The 24,399-nt window shown below is 45.0% G+C and overlaps 1 protein-coding gene across 2 annotated transcripts in view; it reads right to left on the bottom strand.

The window, feature by feature from the left end:
* Positions 1 to 24,399, bottom strand: part of TANGO2 (transport and golgi organization 2 homolog) — a 96,317-nt gene that overhangs the window by 57,801 nt on the left and 14,117 nt on the right. For both annotated transcript variants that reach the window (XM_060249885.1, XM_060249886.1), the window contains exons 2-4: positions 21,209 to 21,297; positions 14,344 to 14,463; positions 12,892 to 13,006 (exon numbers count right to left, since the gene is read on the bottom strand). In XM_060249885.1, coding sequence (XP_060105868.1) covers positions 12,892 to 13,006; positions 14,344 to 14,463; positions 21,209 to 21,297 — 324 coding nt within the window. The remainder of the gene's footprint in view (positions 1 to 12,891; positions 13,007 to 14,343; positions 14,464 to 21,208; positions 21,298 to 24,399) is intronic.

Here is a 24,399-nt window from a genome sequence, read left to right as displayed (position 1 = left end):
GACCAGAAACCTCAGTGACTCTTGAGTGCGCTTACTTTTGAAATGAGAGTTTGCTGCTGCTCAGCATTCAGCTCATGATTTAAAGAGATGGGTCTGCTTTGGCAGCTGCCTTGTTATCATTTCCAACTTGCTCGGATCTTTCATTATAAATACAACACAGCCAGCACTGGTGTAATTTGTATGAATCTTGTTTGGTGTAGTGGTTAAGTGCGCGGACTCTTATCTGGGAGAACCGGGTTTGATTCCCCACTCCTCCACTTGCACCTGCTGGAATGGCCTTGGGTCAGCCATAGCTCTGGCAAAGGTTGTCCTTGAAAGGGCAGCTGCTGTGAGAGCCCTCTCCATATCTTATATCCAATATCTTCGTCATCTTCTTGCTTATCTCCACATTGATGGGATTTCCGTGGCATGCCTGTTCTCCATTTTACTGTCTGTGTTGTTTCCACATAAAACCGTGCGATGAAACAACCACCCTGTGCTGACACTGCTTCTGACCACAGCGATCCTGTCCATGTGCTATCGAAAGCTGCTTGGCTCCAGTATGCGTTGGGTCTGCAAACACCTATATAGCCAGGTTTTTCATTCACTCAAGGTCCCTCCTTACTACAGCCTCTGTCCTACATGTTCATCATTCAACATAAAAAACTTTTTGTTGGCCAGTGGGGACCCCACTTCTCTCTTCCACATCACTGATTAGCTCCAATCCACCCACTCATATAGTTCAAACCTGACGACTTCAAAACACATCAGATCCATCACTTCCAGGGGAGGTGAGAGATTAAGGGTTGGCTTTTTAAAAAGAAACAAAAACCGCACTCTAAGAACATAAGAGAAGCCATGTTGGATCAGGCCAATGGCCCATCCAGTCCAACACTCTGTGTCACACAGTGGCCAAATTTTTTTATACACACACACACACACCCACACACTGGGGCTAATAGCCACTGATGGACCTCTGCTCCATATTTTTATCTAAACCCCTCTTGAAGGTGGCCATGCTTGTGGCCGCCGCCACCTCCTGTGGCAGTGAATTCCACATGTTAATCACCCTTTGGGTGAAGAAGTACTTCCTTTTATCCGTTTTAACCTCTCTTTGAAAATAACTTTAAAATGGTGGTGCTGATGACAGCAAGACTCACTGTTAGGCCTGGATGCAACCCAGATGTGCTCCACAGTTTTTCCGGTTAAAAAATCAACAGTCTAAGCCAGCAGAGATGACAGCTCTAGAAGTATCTGTGACCTTGCAGCAAAGCAAAGATCTGCCTCTCCCCCTGCCCCCAAGCAACCATTTCAATTAAATGAGGGTGCATATGGAGAAATCATGTTGTAGGCTAATTTGGGGGGGGATGGCGTTCTGCACAAAAACCACAAAATCATCCCTGTTACCCTTCCCGGGAAGGAGGCCCTAAGTGACAAGAAGGCAGAGGGGACATCACTGCTATTTCATAACAAAATAACCTAACCTCCCCCACCACTTTTCTCAAACGCAGCTTGTTTGGAACCTTCTGAATGCCAGACATTCCCATCTTGGAACAGCAGCTTGCGAGAACTGCTAATATGCTCCATCAAACCGCTTGAAATGGGGGTAGGTGATTAATGCCCATAGGTATCTTCCAGATCTAGTTGGAAAATGTATAGTACACGGATAGTACGTATGAGGCTAAAATATCAGATTCTACAAAGAAGAAAAAGATTTATACCCTGCCCTTCTCTCTGAATCAGAAACTCAGAGCGGCTTTATCTTCTCCCCCCACAACAAACACCCTGTGAGGTGGGTGGGGCTGAGAGCTCTCTCACAGCATCTGCCCTTTCAAGGACAACCTCTGTGATAGCTATGGCTGACCCAAGGCCATTCCAGCAGGTGTAAGTGGAGGAGTGGGGAATCAAACTAGGTTCTCCCAGATAAGAGTCCGCGCACTTAACCACTACACCAAACACACACACAGAGACAAAGATGTGGGCGGCACAGACCTGACACTGAGGGTTATTGTAAGAAAGCTGGTTTTTGGGTTGATGGACTGGCCAGCCCCTTTCTGAGGAGCTTCACATCTCTGACATAATGATGAAGCGGAAGGAGCAAAAATACTCGGGAGGTCCCCATACCCTGCAGGGGACACCAGACATAAATTAGCAGCAAATCCGACTAAATGCAGCCCTTCATCATAAGTAGTATGATCATCAGTCCAGTAGCAGCACCTTTGAGACCAACAGGTATAAGCTTTTTGAGAGCTGAAGCTCCCTTCAGTTATTCTACTGCAGACCAACATGGCTACCCTCTGAAACAATCTAGAGCAGGGGTGTCAAACTCATTTGTTATGAGGGCCAGATTGGACATAAATGAGACCTTGTTGGGCCGGGCCGTGTCAAGCTGGGCCATTTGTGTTCCTATTTTAGAAATAGGTAGCGGAGATATAAATTTTATAAAGGATACAAACACAATTAAAGATTTTTTGTTACAAAAAACTTGAAAAATATTTAAAACGTTGGTACTCGGTCTCAAAGGTGCCTTCTTTGTATTTCTGTCATGGGATCCAGGGAACTGGGTAAAGAAAGGAAGATCTGGCTCTTTCCTTCCTCCCCAGGACGGAGAGGAGCATCAGCCAATAATAGGCTTAGCTCTGCTGTGCGATTGAGAGAGCCTGGCAAAGCAAGCTCTGCCTCCCCACCTTCCTCCCCAAGGAAAGAGCCTCAGCTAATGGAGAAAATAGAGGTTTTGCTCTGTAGCACCTGTGTGATTGAGCAAGCCTTGCAAAGCAAGCTGTGATGCAGAAGGACGCAAGAGAGAGGGAGAAGGAAGCAGATGACAGTCATGTGTTCGGGGGCCTGAAAGGAGTCCCCTGGGGGCCTAATTTGGCCCCTGGGCCGCATATTTGACACCCCTAATCTAGAGAACAGCAAAATGGGCTGATGCAGCACCAATAGGCAGCATTCATCTTCCACCAGCTGATACATTTTTGTCCGCCCTGACTCCAATGTGACCAGGTAGGCTTTTGTGGTTCTCTCTTCCGTTATACTGTCATGGGCAAGGAGGACGAGCTGGCATTGGAGCCTACTGCCAGCCCCCTAGTGCTCAGGAGGTTGACAGCCTGTCGCTGCCCCTCCCCTGCCCCTGATCCAGCAGCAGAGCAGGAGGAGGAGGGGCAAGCACAGCTGCAAGCAGGGAGCTCGCCTGCCTCTCCCCCGCCAGTAGTTCAATTAAGGGAACAGCTACACTGTGACTTAGCAGCTTGGAGGAAGGAAGCACACCAAAGGGGAAGGCATTTGATTAGCCCTGAGAATTAGCAGGAGCTTCCCAACTGTTGATTGAAGCACCACCGGAGGCCCACTTAGCCCCTACTCCGTTGAAGTAACTGTCTATCTCATCATGACCTTTTTTACCTTTGAAACCTGACAGGTTTACCTTTGAAACCTGATCCTTCGGTGTCTTGACTCCTAGCTTCGAAGGACCCTGCTCTTGGTTTGTGTTTTGGACATTGCTCTCTTGGTTCCTGTTCTGTTCTTCGATTCGGACCTCAGATTGGACTTGGACTCTGTGTTTTGGGCTTTCTCTTGTGGTTCCCTCTCTGCCTTCTGACCCAGACCCCAGTTTGGACTTGGGTCTTTTCCCCTGCCTGCACCCTAGGGCGTGACATATACACTCACAAGACCCTGAGGAGTAAGTTAGGTTGAGGATTTGAACCTGGCTTCCTCAGACGCTAAGCTAAAACCCCCAGAGCCACTATCTGAAAGCTTTGCACAGGGGTGGCCAAACTTGCTTAATTTAAGAGCCACACAGAACAAATGTCAGATGTTTGAGAGCCACAAAGCAGGCAGGCAGGCAGGCAGGCAGGCAGGAAGGAAGGAAGGAAGGAAGGAAGGAAGGAAGGAAGGAAGGAAGGAAGGAAGAAAGAAAGAAAGAAAGAAAGAAAGAAAGATCGGGGGAGGGAAGAAGAGTTGGAAAGACAACTTTAACTTTAAATGCATTCTCCAAACTGCCAGCTGCCTTGGCTTGGAGAACTGATTTAACAAGACAAATGCCCTCTCCAAGCCGCCTAACAGGGCGGTGGGGGCTTCAAGAGCCACATAATATGTGTGAGAAAGCCACATGTGGCTCCCAAGCTGCAGTTTGGCTATCCCTGGCTTTGTGGAAGGGCACATAGTTCAGCAACCCAGTTGTGCTCCACAGCCTTCCAGTTAAAAGCCAACAGTCTAAGCCAGCAGAGATGTTCTGTCCCTCCCCCCGCCTCCACAAAACAGCAGCAGCAGCAGCAAAAGATTATTAGCCTTTATCTAGGCAGTCCTGGTAGTGATGACAATGGTATGCTGGCAAACAAAAGTAAATTACAAGGTGCTTTATATCTTGTAGAGCAACCCTGCTGGCAGCAGGCACAGTAGTTACTCCCAACAGCCACCATGTAAAGATACCAAGGTTATAATTTAATACACTTATATCAGGAGACCTACAGTCAAGACTTTCAGGCAAATGTTCACAGGTGTTGAAAGTCACAGATGTTTCAGACACACATTCACAGTTTACACTCCCGGTGCAGGAAATGACTAGCATCCCTGCAGCTAGTCCAAGTGCTGTACAAAGTACCCTTCTGAAATCTGCTCAGCCACCATATCTTTCTGGGTGATCCCACACTTTGAGGGAACTTTCCAGCATTCTCCCAACTCTTCCAGAGCCACACAAATGCCTACCTTATGCCACAAGCAGTCCCCATCAACACCATCTGATCAACTATGCCTCAGAACACTAAGGAAATAATGGGTATACTGGTGGATGCCTAAAAGCGTACATAATTTTCCATATGCAATTAGCTCTGCATCTGAACAATGAGTAATTTAGCTCTAGTAACTCTCTCTTTCTTCTGTAATTTCTCAAAAATCAAGAAGCTCTTTATTCAATTCTCGTCCCAGAAGAGGCCCTAGAGACAGTACTTGATTGATGTCTCATTCTGGAGAGTTTCTCTCCAATCCAGACTGAGATCTTATTCAGGGGTTAATTAGCATTCTGCCCAGAACTGCAGAGCTCATGAGCATTCTCCCTTTCTGCCCTCTCCCAGAGCCACGTTTTGTGTTAACTAGCTAACTATTTGGTTAATTCAAAAGCCCTGTGAAGTTCTAAAGAACCCTATGAAATGGCACAAAGCATGCTTGACTTCAGATTCCCCCCGATTGCTGACGGCTCCCACTCAAACGCTTTTTGATGTGTTATCTTGCATTTGCAGGTAGTGACATTCATGACTTTATCATCATTATAACAGATGCTATTTCCATTCCTTTCCTTTTCAAGCTCTCCCCGTTTGCTTGACCCAGTGGCCAAGGTAAGTAGAATTCAACCATTAGGCTTCTAATAACTCTCGGATGGTGCCCCTCTTTCTTCCTGCCCTGCTTCTTTAGCTATCCTTTCTCCTTTCCTTCGCCAGTTCCATGTAGCATAAATCTCCTCCTGACCATAACCACTGAGAAGTCACCTCCTCTCTCATTAGCTACTTCTTAGCTTAAATTTCCTGCACTCTGCGTCCCATCGGGCCTACCATTTCTCAGATACCCTACTTTGCAGTTTTCCTTCAGCTATCCTGCCTAGTTACCATTTCCTACTTTCTCTTTCAGATTTCACACAACCGATCCTGTCCCTAGGGACCATGCAAAGTTTTACTTCTAACTATGTTGACAACCTGATCTTCCTTCACAGAAGTCACATGGCAGGCATTTTGACAGTTTTGTTCCCTGAGCAGCTGGAATGTTGGTGAACATTCTGCACCATTACATCAAACGAACCCATCTGCATCATCAGCTTCACCACCACAAGCAAAACAACATACCTTGGGGCGTTCAATCTTGCCCAGTGATGGATTAGGGAAGAAAATGAAATGACTTCTTTGCTGTCGCTATTTCTTGTTTGAAAAAAGGGTGGGGTGGGAATCTTTCACGGCTATTTTATTTCACCTCCATGAGCTCTTTCTGCACACACACACAGAGGGTGGGTTTTTTAAATACAATATTTATATAGCAGCTAAAGCTGGAGATAGTTTTCTTCTCTCTCTCTTGAAACTAGAAGAAACTGAATTCCAGCCTTAGCTGCTAGTTTTGTAGCTAAATAACCTTTTACAATAGAGAGGCAAGACAGGCTGAAAGGACCTACATTTTCTATGAAGACAAGGAAATTGGCTGAAAATAGCAAGCAGATCCGAAGCAAGGATGCAGAGTGAGGATCTAAAGTAGAATTAGACAAAAATTCCACCAAGTAGCAGTGAGTACAAGAAATGCAGCAGGAAGTTCTCAAATTACAAATCAGAAAATACACACCTGCATTACTAGACACATGCATGTCGGAGGATAATTTCGAGGCTGACCTTGACAGGAGACTAGAAGTATAGACAAGAAAGGGGGGGGGGGGAACCTGCTGGGGAAAAGAAGCAACCTTCACAATCCTCTGAAGCAAGCTGGAGGGGAGCAGACAGAGAAAGACTAACCGAAGATCACCCTCTGAGCGCCACAGTCTAGTGGGAATTGGAATCCAAGTCTCCTCAATACTGATGAAGTATAGACCTGACCCAGCTCTCAGTGTGTCGACATGGCTTAAGAGAGGCAGATCTTTACTCACAGACATGCAAAAAACTTCCCCCATTAGATTTTAGAGAAGGATGATAGCTGTTAATGGTACTCAAAAGAAAGGACTGCTTTTTGCAGGCTTGGGCTATGTGCATGACGTTGGGAAGGAAGAAAGCAGCCAAGGAATATTACCTGTTCCCCACAGAAGAAGAAGAAATGGTGACATAGTAAACCCTCCCCTGCAGTTGCCAGACCTCTTTGTGGCAGGTGGACAGAGGTCCCCCTGAAAATAAGGTATTCTAATATTAACGCTCTTTCGGTCAACACTAACAAGCCTTTCTCTCCCTCTACAAGCTCTCTGAACTTGGGGAATCCCCAGTGATGTTGGGCAAGACATTCTAAACAGGGTGAAGAAGAGTGCTTCTTTACACAACACATAATTCATCTGTTATGGGATGCAGTGATGCCACACACTTAAAAAGGTAAAGGTAGTCCCCTGTGCAAGCACCAGTTGTTTCTGACTCTGGGGTGACGTCGTATCACGATGTTTTCATGGCAGACTTTTTACGGGGTGGCTTGCCATTGCATTCCCCAGTCATCTACACTTTACCCCCAGCAAGCTGGGTACTCATTTTACTAACCGCAGAAGGATGAAAGATTGAGTCAGCTACCTGAACCCAACTTCTGCCGGGATCAAACTCAGGTTGTGAGTAGAGCTTACACACACTTAGATGACCTCAAAAGGGGATTAGAGAAATCCACAAAGGAAAGCTCCGTAAGTGGCTATTACTGATGACTGTTTAATGGATTCTTCACATCCACAGGCAATGTACTTCCAAATGTTACTTGCGGAGGGCTACAAAAGGGGCAACTGCTGCCTTTTCCCCGCTTTCAGGATTTTTTTAGGGCACGGGGCCAGTCATGGTGAGGAAAAAAGAATGTTCTTAGGTTTGAATGTTCATTTATATAAAAGTTAGCTCATATAATTTTTGCTTTATATATAGCATCAATTAAGAGTTTTCCATGAGTGCAATTACCATGGGAAGGGATCCACAGCCAGCTTTATACACTCACATCACACAACACATGTATTGTAGAAATGGTTTTGCATTTTTCTGCAGAACGTTAAAAAAATTAATACAGTAATTTTAATTCCTATTACGGCCACACCTTTTACCACGTAGTCAAAAACTGCAACTCCTTAAGAAGCTTCTTGACGATAATAACCCTGAGGTTACATACAAATTAGCAAAATTTGGCTGGGTTGCCACAAGAATATGGAAAACTCTAATAATTCAGTCAAGAAATGGCTAAACACCTTTGCCAATCTGTTTGCTGTAACGGCCATATTCTGTTGTATTTGCAGTTTTATAACAGTATTTTATGCCTTTTTATGTACGATTTTATGGTCATTCCGTTTTAATTTTGTATGATTTTACTGTTTTAAATGCTGGCTTAGGCTGTGAATAAACTAAGATTCTACTGCTGTTCTCACTGTGAGGAGAATTTTGTTTAAGTCAAAGGTTTACACAACTAAGGAACACACTGTGAAATAAGGAACACATTGTGACTGCCTATGAAAGTGATGTATCGTATTCCAGAATATATACTGTACTGAATTAAATTAAAAATTAATTAATTCCTATTATAACAATTTGATTTCTTCCCCCCCCCCCTCCCCACTCTTCTATTTGTATTTCTAGAAAACAACATCCGATCAGGATTGATACATAGCATCTCTAGAATGTGTGTGTGTATTGTAAAAGTGTATACTACTGGCCACTGAGGCCAAAACATGTATGGTCTTGTATTTGATCAAGTGACATGTTCAGCACCTGTGTCTGGGAAATTATTACAGCTTACGTAAAGCTTGCTCTGACTCTTAATGCAGCCTGATACTCAGGCTCGATGTTTGTAATTTTACGGCCATTTACACCACATAATCATTATTTATTTTGATAATATTTCATCGGCTGTGGCTTGGCCCTCGTAGCATTTCTTTCTGCGACTACGCCAGCACCAAAGCAAAGCTGAACCTGCAGATGGTCACGGGAGAGTTCTGATTACAGCCCTTTCAAAGCCCACTTCAGCACCCACGCTCAAGACTTCTGCAAGAAGTATCAAGCAGTATTGCTACAGCTCTGTCAGGGAGTGCTCTAACAAGAACTCGATCAAGCAGGGCTCACAAAGCAAAGAAGGGAAGACGGGCTTGCTGAGCTCTGCTCGATGACCTGACAAGGCAGGAGACAGCTTTTGACTGATGGCTGCAGACAGCCGAAACTTAACTGGGTCATGACAGTCGTTTTATAGGAAGAAGAAGCCCTTTGACTTATAGACTGCATGGCTGGAGTGCCAACAAATCGCAAGCACTTGAACTTCCCATCTGAAAGTATCTGTTTGTCCATGTCTGCTCCCAGTGCATGAACTAGCAAGATTTCCACTACTCTCTCCATGTGTCAGAAATAAAACAAACTTTGGGAATTCACAGTAGTCTCTCACAGTTCAGTAAGGCTTTGGATGAACAGCTGGCACTTGATTCGCATTCCTAAAACTTTTAAGATTTGTCAGCACACCAAAGAAAACGGCTTGCACTAAAGAATCTACAGCCAATCTCTGCTACTCTTTTAGCCCTGGGGTCCCCAATGTGGTGCCCATGGGCACAGCACCCACCCACCTCCTTCCTGGTACCTGTCAAATTCTTTTAGAAAGTGGGTGGGGCCAAGTGAGGTATTTTCCTAGCAAGGCTTTTGATTGGCTATTGGCGATTTAGTTGGCTTCACGGGTTTTTAAAAACGCTTGCAGGTTTTTTAAAAACTTTGCTTTGATAGTTGCCACCACACTACAAGGATCTTCACTGAAAGTAAGGTGTGGCAGCCATTTTGTGGGTGGACTGCAGCAGCTGTTTTGTGGCAGCCATTTTGTGGTTGTACCCACCATGTTTTGAGAGAATTCTAATGGTGCCTGTAGGCTCAGGAAGGCTGGGGACCCCTGCTTTAGCCACTGAAAGCCCTGTGTACAATAAATACACTGGGCCAGCCAGAAACATCCCCAAATGCATGGTCACCTGCCCTACCAGTATGGCTGCTAGCTCTGGGTTGGGAACTACCTGGAGATTTAGGGGGTGGAGCTTGAGGAGGCGAGGAACCTCAGCTTGGTACAGTGCCATAATCCACCATCCAAAGGAAACCATTTTCTCCAGAAGAACTGATCCCTATTGTCTATAGATCAGTTGCAATCACAGGAGATCTCTAGGCCCCATCTGGAGGTTTACAAATCAAATATACACTGCTCCAGGCACAACAATATAATGATAATTTAGTGGTAGCCAGTCATATACAACAAAAACATACAAATTCCAAATATATGCACGACGGTATGTCGATCCAAAGTGCACTGTTTCAATTCTTCATCAGGCCCAAGAATGAATGGATTAATATACAGTCCAAAAACTTGTATTTATATGGGAATTCACCCAAAGCCAAAACATACAATAATTACACAGGGGAAGATTCTTATTGTCCATATATTTGGAATTTGTATATTTTCGTTGTATATGACTGGCTACCACTAAATTATCTTTACATTGCTGTGCTTTACATCGCTGTGCTTTCTTTGAGCAGGAACGCAAGGGTGTGGCCTAATTTACTTACTTACTAGAGCAGAGTAGTTTTTATTTGTATTCTTCCACCTTGCAGTCCATTGTTTTGACTACCCCCTGGAGGTTGGCAACTCTCCCTAACAGACAATGCTCAGCTGAAAAGCATCCCATTTTAAAAGAAGTCCTTTTTTGTTAAAAATAAAAATAAGATTAAACTGCTTTGAGAACTTCAAAATAAAATTGTAAACCAAATGTACAAATGGAGGTAAATGCCCCAAGGGAAACCAGAACAACTAAGATCAGTGATCTTGGGGGCCGAGGGGGACATTCTACACACTTCACTTGAGAGGTATTTGGAGAAGCAACTAGATGTGCTGGCTGAAGGGACATGGGTGTAAAGCAGGAGGGGGAAGAACTATGAAGGTGCTGCAAGGGCGAATGCTCCCCCCCATCTATCTGCTTTATTCAGTTTTATAGACCTATGCACATGTTCAATCGTTCTCTAGCTGTTTTTCTCCAGGTGGGGCACTTGCAACCAGAAGGATCCCCTACAGGTAGAAAACTGTCTCTGAAAGCAGACGGAGAGGAGGGGACTTTAATTTGCCTCCTCCTCTTGTCTGGTAGCAGATGGGTTCACCCTGGGCTTTCTTTGAGCAGGAACGCAAGGGTGTGGCCTAATATGAAGAGTTCCTGCTGGGCTTTTTCTACAAAAATCCCTGTGTGAAACAATGGTGTTGTCAGAGTGTGTGCAAATATGCAAATGAGTTCCTCCTGGGCTTTTTCTACAAAATAGCCCCGGGTTCACCCATCATCATGGTGGTTTCTGCATAGAGACAGGCTTGTGCAATCTCCCTAGTGCTGTTGCATCTGCTGATCCAGTGTAGAGACAATGGGGCTTCTACATGGCAGCTGCCCTGCCTCAGTTCTACAACAGCAGCCATTCCCCCTCCCCTGGTCATTCGGTCTTTTCCAAGTTGTTTTTAATGGGCAACTGAACATTATTATATCGATATAACAATCTGTGGATTCATGGAATTTCCAGCTTTTGTTTTTTAAAAGCCGAGTCCCTTTCATTGTGGAGATTTAAGGGGGAAGGCCAGTCTCCAAAATGAAATGGTCTAAGGCTTACTTTTAAAAGGGAGTATCCAGTGAAACCAAGTGGCATGAGAGAAAATGGCCACAGTGGGGATAGGGTCAGGGAAAATGGTCCACATGTAATTGGAAAAAATCTAAATTTTCCCACTCACATGGAAGCCATTCAGGCTTCCCTGAGATCTTTCCCAAAACTCCACAGCAAAACAGATTAGAGAAAGATCAAGAGAAACCCTGGAAGATTCATAAACGCTCCATAAGGCTCTGGGAAAGTTTCCCGACAGCACTGAACCCAGAGCAGATAACACTTGTGAAAATGGCCCAGGTATACTATATCCCTTAGCTTTTCTGCTAATCTTCTAGTCCAATACAGCTTTTCCATAGGCATTCCTACTCTTGTCCTCTGACTTCAAAAAATAAAAATGGAGCTTCTCCCTTTCTGTAGATATGGACAGCTTGTGAGCATGTACAGACACCTACACAGATTTGAAACAGATTAGGAGTTGCTCAGGGTGCAAAGACTACAGCAAGCTGTTTGAGTAAGGAGCGGCTGCTGAACAATCCAATGAGAGACACCTGAATGGTTAACCCTTTCTCTGCTCCTGGCAGTGCATATTCTGTTTACACCATCAGAACTCACATGGCCCCCACCAGCCATCCATGACGGGCAATTCAAAAAGCTGTGAAAGAAGCAGTGTGAATCACCTAGCTCTCTCTGCTGCTTCTGATGAATTTGCAAAGCCACTATTGCTTAGAGGATTTATCCTCTTCCTTGGAGCGCTTGAAATTTGGAATATCACTAGTATGGAAAAACAAAAGGAAGCACTTCTGGATCAAAATGATGGCCAACTGTGTAAAGAGGTAAGGTGAAGCAGTGGTCCCAGACAGCAGGTTCTTGGGTGGACCACAGCCTCCAGTTCACCCAAGAGCCAGAACAGTTCACTGTTTCCTCCTGCCTTTTAGTCCTGGCATCTTTAAAGACAACGTTGCAGTACCAAAGGAACTGTTTGGAAAGCCCCATTTTTCATAGATGGTTTTCTGCACCGCTTGTGGAGAATGAGTAGAGGAGAAGCATTTTTGTTTCTCGGCAGGAGCAAGAAGAAATCAGTGGTCCTCAGGCAGTTGACACTGACTACGAGAGATGGATGTTGCTATTGCCCTGCTTCATTCAAGGGGGAGAAAACATCCAGAATTATTGCCTATTTTGACCAGGATAGTGCAGGCTAGCCTGACGTTGTCAGATCTTCGAAGCTAAGCAGGTCCGGCCCTGCCAGATATTTGGATGGGAGACCTCCAAAGGTCCTGACACAGAGGCAGACAAAGGAAACCACCTCTTAATGTCTCTTGTTTTGAAAACCCAGGTGGCTATAAGTTGACTGTGACTCGGTAGCAAAAAAAAAAGGGGGGGGATTTCCTAATTTTCTGGACCATCTTTTTTTAAAAAGGGAAAGAAAAAAAAAGAGAAAAGATCTTAAGCACCTGAAATGGAGACAAAATTGGGCTCCACCTTCAGATCAAAAAAATGCAGCTAAACAAACCTTGAAGGCTTCTGCTCTGCACTAATGCCCACATTATGATCATACTATTAATTATATGCACCCAGCTGCTTTCTGCGTTTCTCCACATTTGTCGCTTAACAGCAAAGTTTTTTTTAATAGGCTTACTTCAGGTCCGCTGCTATTAAATTAAATCCATTGTAAAGGTGTCCTTCTGAGGCAACTTTCTTCAAGTAAGAGTAACTGTCCAGCTCTGTCGTCAAGAAGTTTGTCACAAGGGCACCTGTAAAGAATAAAGGGGGGGGATTTATAGTCTGCTAGAATGATTTCCCAGGAAGGAAGCTGACATTTCACCTCCCTGGGCTAGCTCAGCTGCGAAGAAAGAATGAGCAAGCTTTAAGTCTTGCTGCCACGGAGCCTGCCAACATAAGCTTGATCGACCCTGTATGCTGCTTAGTGTTAATTCGCTGCACTATTAAAAAGTTCACAGCATTTCAAAATGTTTTATGTCCCCTTCCTAAGGGATGACTTATGAGTTGGTGTTGCACAGAGTTCCTAATAACATGCGTATTTATTAATTAATTAAAATATGTGTACTCTGCCTTTCCTATGGGCTTGAGGGTTGGCTTTTATTTTATTTCCCATCATTCAGGGCTGTTGTATAAACTGCACAGCTATACCCCTGTGGTCTGAGACCATGACACAGTTCAAATGTAGCACACCGCCACTATATGAATGAGGCTGTGGGGAGGAATCCTTGGACTTCCATGCCTCCCCCATCCGACTCCACTTTATACAGCAAAAAAATCATTTTGATAGAACAAAGTTTGGCACCTTTAAGACCAACTAAGTTTAATTCTGGGTATATAAGCTTCTGTGCGCCTGCACACTTCATCAGATTTCTTGCATCCCTGCCTGTGAATATGAGCCCAAGGTTGGAGAAGCAGATTGTGGCTTGATACTGGCGCTGTCCTAGATTAGGGAACATTGTACTGTAGCCCCCAAAAAAGGAAGACAAGGAACTAAAGCAGACTTGCCACTGTTTCTAATTATTCCAACAACAGTTTCAAGTTATTCCAGCACAATCTGGAGGTGAAGCAAAACACGACTCTCTGTGCATCCACCTTCAGAGATGAGGTGGGTGGCAACTAGAGACAGGGCATGTTCTGTGGTGGCACCAAACACTAAGGAACAGGGTGTATTCTGCAGTGGCACCAAAATAAATCTTTTTACCCAGATTTTTAATTAGGTGTTTTATCTCACCAGCTTTTTAAGGGTCTGCTTCTGTTTCACGGACAGATTTGGGTCCTGTAGCACTTAAGAGACTGACAAAAGAGTTTTTGTAGTATAAGTTTCCAAGAGGCAAAGCTCCCTTCATCCTAATGGACTAGAAGCTAGCTCTTCTACTGTAAACCAACAGGTCTACCTTACTGGAACTGTTTAATAGCTAGTTTTTGTGCTCTTTATCTCCAATGGCTTGTTTTATATTGTTGTATTATTTTAATTATAAGCTGCCTCAATCAGGGCTCTGGAAAGGCAGCATGCAAATATATTCTAAATAAATAAAATAGGGAAAAAAGGGTGTGGGACCCCCTTCTCATCCCATTCTCCTTTACGTACCTCTCCCTTTTGCATCCTTGGCTATCTTTGGCTGCATGTAGTTTGTCAGGGCCGCCATCTTGCCTTTCTTGCTGATTCCAAGCCAGGTCCCGCCTTCTTTCCCTTCCTCCATATCCAAGCCTGCCAAAATAACAGTGAAAAACAAAGGTCACGTGTCAACCTGCCTCTTTCCAGGAGCGCCTGAGCATTTTAACTCAATGTACTAGCTAACTGAGAGCCTGTAAAGAGAGCCACAAAATAAGAAACAAGAGCCTATGAGAACTCTCCTACCTGCAGATTTGCCAGGCACAAAAGCAAAATCCGTTTCTAGCAGTTCATTTTACATGGGTGCCACATTAGAATGAGCAGAAAGGAAGAGGAGGCTCGGGCATGGTATAATTTCCACCTCCCCAACCTCTGATCAGTGTTGTGAAAAGGATAGCAGGATGCATGTATGTGTGGGTTGCAGGTGCTGTAAGAGGCCTAATCCTCATCTGGAACAGATTGTGGTATCTGTAAATTTGATAAAGATGGAGTCATCAATATACTAATGTATAACTTTATTTGAATGTTGTTTTATAGATACATATGTTGATTCACAAACTAATTGTCTGGAATGCTTGCAATGAAACCCCCTATGTCAGTTATGTTTGTTATGTCAGTTAAGTTTTAAAAATTCAATAAAATTTAAATTGGGGGGCAAAAAAAGACTGTGGTATGTATGGTCCAAGTTCCCTACAAGTAGGTAACAGAGAAAGTGATGGAGTGGAATCTCTAATAAAGCACTCTATTTGTATGGGATTTTATGGAGAAGCTTTCTATTTGCAGGGATTTCCCCCCCAAAAAACTCTCTATCACCACTTTCTACTGCCCAAAAACATGAAGGTTCCAAACACCTTTACACTACCCATCCTCGCTCTTTATTAGAATCATGAAGCAATCTCTCCTTACTGAATGTGAGGATGACTAAGTGACTTTGGATCAATCGTGACGATTAATCCCACAAGGCCACAACTGATCCCTTCACAAGAAAATTGTTTATTGTTGTGACAGTGAGTTGTAAATCCTGTGGGTCTGTGCGTGAACTGTAATACTTTCCCCTGGACAAAGGAAATGCCCCAAGTTGCAAAATGAATAAGCGACAATAGCCATTTTTAGAAAGACAACTACAAACTGAAAGGGGCCCATCGAGAAGGGAGCCAACACAGCGGTCGCTTTCAAAGCAATAAGAAAAACAACTGCAACGACCTAAAAGGCCAAAGCACCACACAAGAAAGGAGAAACAGAACGTTCTGCAAAGCCCCAGAAGCAAGTCAGAGGCACTGCAACATTCCAATTATAGACTGATCTTATTAATTTATTAGAATTAATGTGCTTGGGAGGATTTGCTGCCATAAAATATCGTCAATACCAGAAGCTGAACCACTTTCCTGCCAACGGATCAATTCCCAACCTTCACGTTGGTATTTCTGGGCTTTGTGAACAAATAGATTAGATGTGTTTATAATTGGATCGTCTTTAGAGTACACTGGGAACTTAGTATACTAGACCACTGGCTCTGATAATGTTTACTAATAAGGAAAAGAGCACAACAGAAACTAAATATACTGTGCCACGTTATTTTGTATTCTTTGACACGCTTTGCGACAGGGTTAAAAAAAAAAAAGATTCATTCACTTACAGACTAAAGTCCTGGGCTAACAGTGTTGCATTGCTACTGGCTGGAAATTCAACACACAGAAAGATCAGGACAAAAATGTTAGATGTTACCAATAACTTATGACAAACTCATGCAGAGGACTTCATTCGTAGAACACAAAGTAGGAAGGAGCCATTTGTTACATACCTATAAAAAGGTAAATGCAGTCCCCTGTGCAAGCACCAGACGTTTCCGCTTTCACGTTTTCACGGCAGACTTTTTACAGGGTGGTTTGCCATTGCCTTCCCCAGTCATCTACACTTTCTCCCCAGCAAGCTGGGTACTCATTTTACTGACCTCGGAAGGATGGAAGGCTGAGTCAACCTCGAGCCGGCTACCTGAACCCAGCTTCCGCCGGGATCGAACTCAGGTCGTGAGCAGAGCTTAGGACTGCAGTACTGCAGCTTTACCCCTCTGTGCAGTGGGGCTTCTTACATACCTATATCATATTCCAAAATCAAAGGAAACTGCTCTGTACTAAGAACATTGGCACATCTGGCTCAGCATTATTTGCACTGGCTGGAAGCAGCTTAGAGGATCTTTCTGGCATATCAAGGATACTGAACAGCAGGTACTAGAAAAAGTCCTCTCTCTGCCTGAGACCCTGGACAGCTGCTTCTGGCCAGAGGGACCCATGCTGAGCTATCTCAAACACTGTTCTGAGTAAGGCAACTTCATATGCTCATGGGTCTCTCCGTTGCCAGCAAATGTCACCAGCGCAAGCATCCAGAGGTCAGCGTTAAGGCGTAGCAGAAGCAAGACTGTTTGATTGCATTTGCTTCTGTCTATTTTTATTTGAGGCATGAAAGACGACATTATTACGTGAGCTTATAATGAAACTGAGCTACTAAAAGCCCTTGAGAATATTTTTAATTCAATACTCCCTTGCGTCATACAACCACGCAGAGAAAAGTCGAAAGATAACACCACATCAAAACTGCGGTTAAGTATCTCCCTGTTTTCCAGGCTGACATAGTTTTGGCACAAAGCACATAGTATGTTCCTCCATGCATCCGTACAAAGGGAGAAATAGATATGCAGAGGATCTAGCTGAGAATGTGAAGCGAGAGCCAGAATTTCAGAACGCAGAAGGAGCTGCAGTGCAGAGAGTGTGATTTATCCTTGCAATTCTCCCTGCCAACGACAACAACATCAAGCATAAGAGAAGAGTCTTTGCAAAAACACTCCATCTCCCCGCGTATCATTTTTATTTATGCACACAGCGAGAGTTGTAAAATTACGCAGAAGGAAGATAAATCTTTAAACGGAGAAGCAAGTGGACAACAAGCCGGGTAACTTTTACATGTTACCAGGCGGGAGGCTAAGAAGGAAAGTCTGCTAAACTGAATCAACAAGTCTTTTGATAGACAGAAAAACTCCCACTCCCCATAGGCCAGCAGATTTCTTTTAAAAAGTTATTTTTTTAATGTTAGTATGTGCCTGCCTAGGGAGTGAGTATCAAGGGCAGAGCTGCTACCACCTGCTCTGCCCCTCCCTGCTAGCTCTTGGAGAGCCAGTTTGGTGTAGTGGTTAAGTGTGCGGACTCTTATCTGAGAGAACCGGGTTTGATTCCCCACTCCTCCACTTGCACCTGCTAGCATGGCCTTGGGTCAGACATAGCTCTGGCAGAGGTTGTCCTTGAAAGGGCAGCTGCTGTGAGAGCCCTCTCCAGCCCCACCCACCTCACAGGGTGTCTGTTGTGGGGGAGGAAGGTAAAGGAGATTGTGAGCCGCTCTGAGACTCTTCGGAGTGGAGGGCGGGATATAAATCCAATATCTTCTTCTTCATCATCTTTAAAGGAAGCTGCCTTCTAGGAGGGAAGTAAGTGTCTGCTTGCTCACAGAGAGATTATTTCACTGAGAGCAGTGAAAGAACCTAAAAGAAGCCATGTTGGATCAGGCCAATGGCCCATCCAGTCCAGCACTCTGTGTCACACAGAGGCCAAAAAACCCCAGGCACCATCAGGTGGTCCATCGGTGGGGGCCAGGACGCTGTTGCCACCAGTTCTGCCTTAATGGCAAGAAAACAAAGTAGGAGCTCCACCTGGGTCTATCTTCATGGCAAGAAGTAATTGTAAAAGTTATTTATTTTGCCTCTCTGTGGACCTGATGCCCTTCTGTAACTTTTGTACGTTGTAAGCAGGTTAAAAGTGTTCTATAGAAGACAAGGTAATCTGTCTCTTGGAAGAGGAATGCCTCTAGAAAGATGTTCCTCTTCCTCTCTTGCACAGACCAGGATGCCTCTTTTGGCACGGTGCCTGCTAGGAAAACAAAAGATGCCCTTTTCTCCAGAGCCATTGATTATTCATATGCAAAATTATGTGACTGCTTAATGAAAAGGCACGCAATTAATCAACTAAAAGGTTGCTAATCAAGTGGCAGACTGACCAATATCTTGTTAAGCATCTCGGGGGCTTTATTTATAGTGCAAAGGAAAGGTATAAATATGCCAAATGTATGTTGTACAGTGGTACCCATCAAGTGCTTTAACACAGTAGCATATTTCTATGGCAGGAGGTAGCCCAGCACAGCCTAAAGAAAATAGGAGCACATGGCGCAAATGAAGTCTGAAACATCAACCTGGGACAGCACAGCCCTTGGATGGGGCACAGTTCTCAGGTGAAGGAAGACCATTAGAACCGAAACATGGCAGGGTCACTGCCCAAGAAGACCTCCCAGTGATGAAGGCAACAGGGTGGACTACCCAAAGAGGGAGCCACCATTAGGGTTCTCCAGAAGACTACTGTCTCAAGACCATTGATGAACTATGCCCTCCTCACTGACTGGCAAAACAGAGTCTTCTGACACTTAAAGACAAACTTTAGTGCGACAGAGTCTACTATTATCAGATGCATATTGATTAGGAAGCTTCAATGCCTGGTAGGCGTTGGTCAGAGACGCGAGCTGTTCCTTTGGAGGTCTCTCCCAGGCTAGAGTCTATGAACAGAAAACCTAAACCACTGAAGAGCAAGCTCTGCATTGTCCTGACCTGGATGGCCCAGGCTAGCCTGATCTCATTAGATCCTGGAAGCTGAGCAGGGTCAGCCCTAGTTAGTACTTTCATAGGAGACCGTCAAGGAAGTCCAGGTTTCCTATGCAGAGGCAGGCAGTGGCAAGCCACCTCTCCAGCCTTGAAAACCCCAAGGGTGGCCATAAGTTGGTTGCTATTTGATGGCACTTTCCATCACCACCAAGCTCTGCATTATTGGTCAGCAAAACGCTGCCTTTTCAAAAGTAAAAATGACAAGCTTCAGAAGCTTTTACCTTCTGATCACAGCTAGACAGCTATTCATCAGTTCCTACACTATTAAAGGGGTGCATCATCTCCTCAGATGCCAAGATCGACAAGGAGATTGACAACAGGCTGGCAAAGGCAAACCGTGCCTTTGGCCGACTGCACAAAAGAGTGTGGAGCAACAAGCATCTGAAAAAAGGCACAAAGATCAATGTTTACAAAGCGGTTGTGATGGCAACCCTCATCTACGGCTCCGAATCGTGGGTTTTATACCGTCATCACCTGCAACTCCTCGAGCGCTTTCATCAGCGCTGCCTTCGCACCATCCTCAACATCCACTGGAGTGACTTTGTGACCAACACTGAAGTCCTCAAGCGGGCGGAGGTTACCAGTATCGAGGCACTGCTGCTGAAGACACAGCTGCGCTGGGCAGGGCATATTTCTAGGATGGAAAACCACCGCCTTCCCAAGATTGCCCTGTATGGCGAACTCTCCATCGGCCATCGAAATAGAGGGGCACCAAAGAAGAGGTACAAGGACTCCTTGAAGAAATCCCTTGGCACCTGTCGCATCAACCATCACCAGTGGTCTGACCTAGCCTCAGATCGCAAAGCATGGAGACACACCATCCACCAGGCTGTCTCTTCCTTTGAGAACGCACGCATAGCTGGTCTTGAGCTCAAAAGGAGACTGAAGAAGAATCGCACTGCTACAGCACCAACCCTAAATCAGACTTTTCCCTGCAGCCACTGTGGCCGGACCTGCCTGTCCCGCATTGGTCTTGTCAGCCACCAGCGAGCCTGCAGCAGACATGGACTATTGCACCCTTCTTAAATCTTCGTTCGCGAAGCCAAGCCAAGAGAGAGAGGAGAGAGACACTATTAAAAGAGGAAGCTGGCCTCACATGCAAATGTTTAAAAAGAGCATCTTTCTGTATTTTCTGTCAAAACCATACACCACACACATATGCACATATGAAACTGCATGATACGAAGTGAGACCACTGGGCTATCAAACCTTCAAGGCCCTAGAAGTAAATCTTCAAGGGCTCAGGCAGAGAAAGGGCCTTCTAGACACCAGCCACCCTCTCACCTGAGACAAAACCTTCTACACCAGGGGTGGTCAAACTTGCTTAATGTAAGGGTCACACAGATGTTTGAGAGCTGCAAGACATGAACATCAGATGTTTGAAGGCAGGCAAGTAGGCAGGCAGGAAAGAAGGCAAACAGTTGGGAGAGGGAGCAGTGGAAAGAAAGCAACATTAACTGTAAATGCATTCTTCAAACTGCTGGCCGGCTTGGCTTGGTTAAGTGATTTAAAGAGACAAAGACTTTCTCCCAGCTGGCTGACTGGGCAGTGGGGGCTTGGAGAGCCACACACTATGTGTGAAAGAGCCACAGTTTGGCCACCCCTGATCTACATGCAAAATATGTATGCTAACCCTGGTTTATGACCCTTCCCCAGATGAAGCCCTTTATGCAGTACAGTCCTCAACACAGTTACAACCTTCTAATTCCACTGAAGTCAATGAATTAGGGTGGCACTGTTAGCCCCTTAATCCAAGCCAAATCGTTAGTCCATCCAGTTGTTTATCTCCAACTGGCAGCAGCTCTCTAGGCTCTCACATAGAGAAAGGCATTTCCTGACACCCATTTCTCAAATATACAAGAAGTATGTCCTCACATCATGTTTATGAGAGATGAGAATCTATTCCTAAGGTATTTCACTGGAGTCCACACTGTTAGATTTCAGATGTCATAATCACTCAGCACTATATAAAGCAGCAGATAAACTTCACAACTGTGATAAAGATAACATTTCAGAAAACGGCAGCTACGGTTAACATATGACTTTTTCTTCAACAGATGGTTGGTACATATCCTGATAGCTTCTCTCAGAATTGATGGGGGAGAAAGAAGAGAGCAAAACATATTCAAGGGGAGAATTACATACCACTAAGGATCTCATTGCTGCTGTCCCAGAAGTCTGCCGATTTTGATGGTCTGAGATAAAATTCATCTCTATTCGCTGCTAGGATAAGCCTGCGGAAAAAGCACAGGGAAATGTGGTTGCTCAGATGACGAAGATACAAAATGTTTTGACCTATTAGAGTGTCTGTATTAAAAAGGGCCCTTCAATCATATAGAAAATCAAGTTTCCAGTTCTACTTCTTGTATGTTTAAAAGAGAAGAGGGGATTATTACTGACAGTGTTCTCTTGTCCCAAGTCCTACCCGGAGCAAAAAACAAACAAACAGAAGAACAATAGTCTATTGGGAAGAAACATTATTTTATTCAGCTATACTGCCCTTATGTGTTTCGCATGCTCTGCAGCCCGTAGACGAAGAAGAAGACCGCAGATTTATACCCTGCCCTTCTCTTTGAATCAGAGTCTCAGAGCGGCCTGCCATCTCCTTCATCCCGTTCCCCCACAACAGACACCCTGTGAGGTGGGTGGGAATGAGAGAGCTCTCACAGCAGCTGCCCTTTCAAGGACAATTCCTATGAGAGCTATGGCTGACCCAAGGTCATTCCAGCAGGTAAAAGTGGAGGAGTGGGGAATCAAACCCAGTTCTCCCAGGTAAGAGTCCATGTGCACTTAACCACTACACCAAACTGGCTTGAGAAAAACCAGAGAAAAGGGCACTGGACTACAGCAGGCAGCTGAGATCAGGCCAGTGAGGCGCAGTGGAAGAGCTGGAGCCTTTGAAACAGGGAGCTGTCCAGCACTAGAACATGCTGATTTGGAGAGCTATTCAAACAGCAATGGTGGAGATTCAGCTGAGGAGTCACCAGTCCCAAACCCTTCCTACAGAGAGAGTATGTCCTTAATCTTCCCAGGCCTTAAAGAGTGGCATCTTCCTTCTTTGTGCAGCTAGAGTAGGGAACACTTCAGGCTACCAGAAGTACATTCTTCCACCTGAGTCCAACCTTTAACTTTGGCTCTCTACCTCCTTTGATACTGGAGCAGTTGTGGGGGCAGGGGGCACACTGGTTGCAGCAGGGACCACCGGGTGCCCTGATCCAGCGGAATCTCTGCATCTTGGATAGGATCTGGCTGCAACAGAGAAGCCAGGGATCTTCTCCTGAAGATTCTGGGGTGCAAGCAGCATGAAATGCGATAGGGGAAAAAAGAGGGCTCCTCTCTCCTTTTAGAGTTTCCACTTCCACATCCAGCCCTCTCCCTCACAGAGGTTGAAGGAAAAAGGCATATCTTTGCAAGGGAAGAGGCTTGAGACTTTTTTTAAAAAATGAAAGCTGAGAATTCGGACAACCTGTACAACGGTGCTTTATTAAAAAGGGGGTGTGCAGAGATGCTACCAATGACACCACTGATGACAGCACCTTCCCCTGAAAATCCTGATCGTTTAAGACACATGTGGAGGAAAACAAACTAACTCTACAACTGTGAAAATGCAAAGGAAGGCAAGACATGCAGAAGAACCGTGCCCAAATCCACTCCAAAGCTTGTGAGTTGACTTGCCAAGAAAATCAGGAGAAAGTCATGCCTGTGGAAAAGCCCGCAGAGAGGAATTCTGCAACATCTGAATACTTAATGAAGGTTTGGTTTCTGCCACTGCTAAGATGACAGGAAAATCCACTAAACGGCACAATAAAAACTCAGTAGGAAACAGAAAATCTAATTCAAAATACATTGCTGGATGAAATGCAGTTCTTCATATGTGGTAGGAGTAATTTTTCCTTGGGGTTTAAGCTAAGTAGTGCAATTCTGAAGCCAGCCCTAGCTATAATGCAGACACTGAAAACAGACCCCCCTGCCATTTGTCAAGATCACCCCTCTCATTGCCCAGATCATACAGAGTGTTACCACCTTCCCCACCCCCATAAGTTCTCATTTCCATGTAAGGTTGCCAGGTCTGTGTTGGAAAATACCTGGAGAGGTGGGGTTTGGGGAGGGGAGGGGCCTCAACATGGTGCAACACCATAGAGTCCACCTTTCAAAGCAGCTGTTTCCTCCAAGGGAGCTGATCTCTGCCCGCTGTGTTGTAAAAGCGGGAGATCTCCAGGCCCCACCTGGAGGCTGGCAACCTTATTTCCATGAAAGCTTCACTCCTAGGATTAAATCTCATATGACCAAGATCACAGACCGCAGTTCATTCTTAAATGGTGAATTACACATTGCATGGCTCTTGATTTTGGGCTGCAAGAAGAAGAAATCGGATTTATATCCCACCCTCCACTCCAAATCTCAGAGTGGCTCACAATCTCCTTTACCTTCCTCCCCAACAAAAGACACCCTGTGAGGCAGGTGGGGCTGAGAGAGCTCTCATAGCAGCTGCCCTTTCAAGGACAACCTCTGCCAGAGCTATGGCTGACCCAAGGTCATTCCAGCACGTACAAGTGGAGGAGTGGGGAATCAAACCCAACTCTCCAAGATAAGAGTCTGCACACTTAAGCACGACACCAAACTGGCTCCTGGAAGGAGTTTAACTTGCCAGCTTCTGCATGGTTTTGCTAAAGCATTACACATTATTACTGCTTTAGCAGAACCATGCAGCAGGTCCTTTTAAAGGAGAAAGTGTTACCATTTTAAAAGAACCTGCCTTTTCTCTTCCAAAGCACAAACAGTAGAAGTGTTTTCTATTAGTGAAACTGTGCAGGGGGACTGAAGGACTGAACCCTCTCCTACCATCCCTGCTTGCCCATGATCCAAACCAAGGCTGCGCATATTGGTATTTTACCTTTTAAGGATGGAGATCTTCTCCGTGCCTGATGAGGCAGAGAGCCCTTTTCCCTACCTGAAGTAAAGCCTGAGCTAGTGCAGCCCCATTTGCCTTCATTCTACTTCTACCCTTGTGACCTTTACTTCTTCCTCTCCGTTCCCTTTGCTGTGCCTTGCCATAATTTAGTGTGCAAGCAAAAAAAGGGCAGACTGCAAAATGTGAGCTGGACTTGTCCTCTCTCTTTAGATTTCTCTATTTAAAGGCAATGTGGGCAGCGGAAGAAAAGGTCTGCCTCACGCAGAAATTCAATCTACGGCTGGACTTGTAGGATGTCTAGAAGCAAAAGGGTCACGCTTCCGTGAGGTTTAAAGGGGAAACACAACCTATGAATGTGGAGACCCAAAAAGAGCCAAGAAGAGCCAGAAGCCTCGGAGGAATGCACAATGCATATACACTCTGG

The sequence above is a fragment of the Heteronotia binoei genome, chromosome 11 (assembly GCF_032191835.1).
Source record: "Heteronotia binoei isolate CCM8104 ecotype False Entrance Well chromosome 11, APGP_CSIRO_Hbin_v1, whole genome shotgun sequence".
NCBI lineage: Eukaryota > Metazoa > Chordata > Lepidosauria > Squamata > Gekkonidae > Heteronotia > Heteronotia binoei.
Note: the sequence above shows the minus strand (reverse complement) of the source record. Positions and strands in the feature narration are given on the sequence as shown.